Here is a 3,511-nt window from a genome sequence, read left to right on the forward strand (position 1 = left end):
ATCGTACCAAATAACAAGTTATCACTTTCAGAGACGTGTGCTCGACGGTGCAAGATACGCGTTTCTTAACTCTTCTATCTGTTTAACTAATGCTAGTTTTGCAGGTATCGGCGTTACAAGATTGATTTAGGATCGCAGAACGTTCTGAATCATTCTCCGTCCCTATCGTCACTTTGGCTTTCGTTTTCGAAACTTGCGTTTCTCCAAACTCAGTCAAAGTGGGGGCTTCTCTAGACACCCATTTGTGTCTCCCCAAAACCAAACCCAGTGATGAGTACCTTTAACGTCGAATCATAATCGAATGAAACGAAAGTGTGGAAAGGTCTAGTGTTGCGGAAAGTTTTATTTCTTTTCTTTTCTCTTCTCTCTGTTTTTGAAAACTTTATTTTAAGAAAACAGCCAATCCAGTTTGGTTGGTCCATAATATGGGTCCAATAGTGGTGTAGTTGGATGGGGCTTGCAAAGACCTTTCCAACGATATATTATAAGCCCAATTCCGATGAATATTGAGGAATTTATGGCCAATTTACTAAACTGGGCCCGGTTTGAGTTTTAAGTACGGCCCAATGATCTAGGGGAGGGCCTAATATGATTTATCATTCCTAATGTAATTAGGAATGGTTTTGGTCTTCTAGAACATTCTAGAAGGTTTTATCATTCTTAATTCAATTAGGATTCTTCAGAGTTTTAATTAGATCAAATAGCATTTTCGACTGAAATTATATTATTTTATCTTCCAGTACGGTAAGTTTATCAGTTTTTCGAAAATGCGTTGAAATCCAAATTGGCGTCCAACCCCAGGCCTTGGCGCCTGGAATCAGGATTGGCGCCAGACGCCAGTATTGGCGCTTGGCGCTAGCCACTGGTCCTGGCGCCAATGAGCCAGGGCTGACGCCAAGGTGTTTTTGTGGTCTTCAGACTCTGTTTTGATAAATTATCTTTTTTGGATGATTTTCTCTATAAATATCGTATAAAAACTCCGGTTTCAGGAATCGAGATTCACGGATTGTCAATTATCATTCAATTTTTCAATAACATTCATGCATTCTTTCTTCTTTTCTTTTTAATACAAAATTCCGCATTCGCAAGATCTTGAAACACCTAGCCATATTCGAAGTTGCCTTCGCCCTAGACGTGAAAGGTTTTAATTTCTGAGGGTTTGGTCCCAAATCTCTCTTTCAATTATTTAATTTAATTGCTTTGATTATTATTTTCCTTGAAGTTACTAACGTGTGTATTTTGTAATTAGAAAGAGGTACGAGGCATCCAAGTAAGTACTTTATTGGTTTAATTGATATTATGATGTAGAAATCATGCTTATATCATTATGATGTTCCTAGTATCATGTCTAGGGTAATTTTAATATTAAATATGATTGTTGCGATGCTTCCTATTTTCTTCCTAATATTTATGATTGTTAGTATCATGTTAGGGCTAAAGATTTGATTTTTATTGTTTAGTGACATGCTAGGGTTTGTTATTAATCTTGTTAGTATCATGCCTAGGATCTTGCTATGCTTTAACATGATTATGATGATTATGATTATGATTGATATTATTATTATTCATGATGTTGATTATTTATTATGTTGCTTGATGATTTATTTCTTTATTGCTTGATCACGCCTTTTTATTGTATGTTTAAAGGGAATTGGTACTTGCAATCACGCTTAATAAGATAATTAATAATCTTGTTAGGTTAATTGTGATTATAATTTCAAGTGATCGCCAATAATAGTTTATTTGTGCATTAAATTCAACCAACATAGATTAAACAGGTTTAGGGTTAATCCTATTGATTGCATGTTAATCAGAAAGCGCACATGAATACGAGCAGAATAAAGTAGAGGCATATTATTAGGGCAGGTTCGATCTCTTTTAGGTTGGATTTGTACCTTCATCCCCGAACCCTTATTTGGTTCATGACCTTATTGAGTTGACGATCTCTTGGATCGTTAAGGGGTGTAACCTTCACCTCGTGAACGGTTTACAAGTTCCTTAAAAACTTGTTGGCGACTCTTTTGCTCTATCTTCTTCCCTTTTGGACGCCACCGTACTTTAGTGTATGATCACAGTGGGGTTCAAGCTAGTGGGATTTTAAAGGCTTGAAACTATTCCCCACATAAGTATGCGGGGCGGAGAAGGAAACAATCATACACTCCTTGCTCGAGTGTAAGGCTGCAAAGGACATTTGGGCGCACTGTGAACATTTTAGCAGCTTGGTTGATGCTCCAACTTCCTCATTTGCTGACCTTTGGACTTGGTTGAACTGAAAATTCAGTAGGGAGGTGGTGAGGCAGCTGATCACTCTCATGTGGGCATCTTGGAGGTGTAGAAACCTTGATGTGTTCGAAGAAGAGTGCTTATATCCTGTCATGGTTGTTGCGGGTTTCCTCCGTATGGTTTCAAAGTATAACTCTTATGCTCAACGTGTCTTCAAGCCGTCTATGATGCTTGGTCCTGGAACAAGTGTGACGAGATGGTCTTCCCCTCCAATTGGATATATTAAGGTCAATATCGATGCTCATGTGCCTACAATGGGTATGGCAAGTTTAGGGGTAGTATGCAGGGATGCTCAGGGGTCTATTACTGCTACGACTACAAGAAAAATCCATTCAACGTCTCCAGAGTGTGCTGAAGCTCTGGCAGTCCGCTTTGCCTTACAGGTTGCAAGGAGGCTCGGTTTCTCTAAGATCCAAGTTGAATTTGATGCTTGGAATGTGGTTCAAGCTGTGAATGTGGATGATGGTGGTGTGTCTTCAATTCACTCAATTTATGATGATATTAGACAAGATAGGTTGCTCTTTGATGATTGTTCTTTTGCTCATGTTAACCGTAAATTTAATACGGTGGCTCATTTAGTTGCTAAAGGTGACACCAGAAACAATGTTGAAGTTGTATATTTATGTTCCTTTCCTCAAAGTATAACAACTTTGGCGGAATTGGACCTTATTTAATAATATGAGCACTTATCTTGTTTTAAAAAAAATGTAGTTATTGATTATTAAGGTAATTAGCTTGACAAAATAATTTATAATAATCTATTATTATTATTATTATTATTATTATTATTATTATTATTATTATTATTATTATGGATTGTATTATAATCTATGATATTTTTCCTAGTGTTGTGATTGATTTTTTAATTCTTTCTAAAAGTAAAGATTTAGATAATAATTAATTTTTAACAATTAAGGCAATTGACCTATTAGTCAATTTTTTTTTATCTCATTAAATCTTTACTTAATTAGTGTTTTCCACAAAAAATAAAAAATAAAAATAAAGACACACCAGGAGATGACACGTGTCATTGCTGGTGTGTCTTTTAGTATATAAAAGAGTTATTCTTTCTAAAAGTAAATATTTAGATAATAATTAATTTTTAACAATTAAGGCAATTGACCTATTAGTCATTTTTTTTATCTCATTAAATCTTTACTTAATTAGTGCTTTCCACAAAAAATAAAAAATAAAAATAAAGACACACCAGGAGATGACACATGTCATT

The 3,511-nt window shown here is 35.3% G+C and overlaps 1 protein-coding gene across 1 annotated transcript; it reads left to right on the forward strand.

Annotated features, from left to right (window-relative positions):
• Positions 1-2,312: 2,312 nt before the first annotated feature.
• LOC145636662 (uncharacterized) lies at positions 2,313-2,957 on the forward strand. The gene has a single exon (XM_081688227.1). The coding sequence runs from the start codon at positions 2,313-2,315 to the stop codon at positions 2,955-2,957; it is 645 nt and encodes a 214-aa protein (XP_081544353.1).
• Positions 2,958-3,511: the final 554 nt, after the last annotated feature.

Source organism: Chenopodium album, chromosome 6, assembly GCF_948465745.1.
Source record: "Chenopodium album chromosome 6, dcCheAlbu1.1, whole genome shotgun sequence".
Lineage (NCBI taxonomy): Eukaryota > Viridiplantae > Streptophyta > Magnoliopsida > Caryophyllales > Amaranthaceae > Chenopodium > Chenopodium album.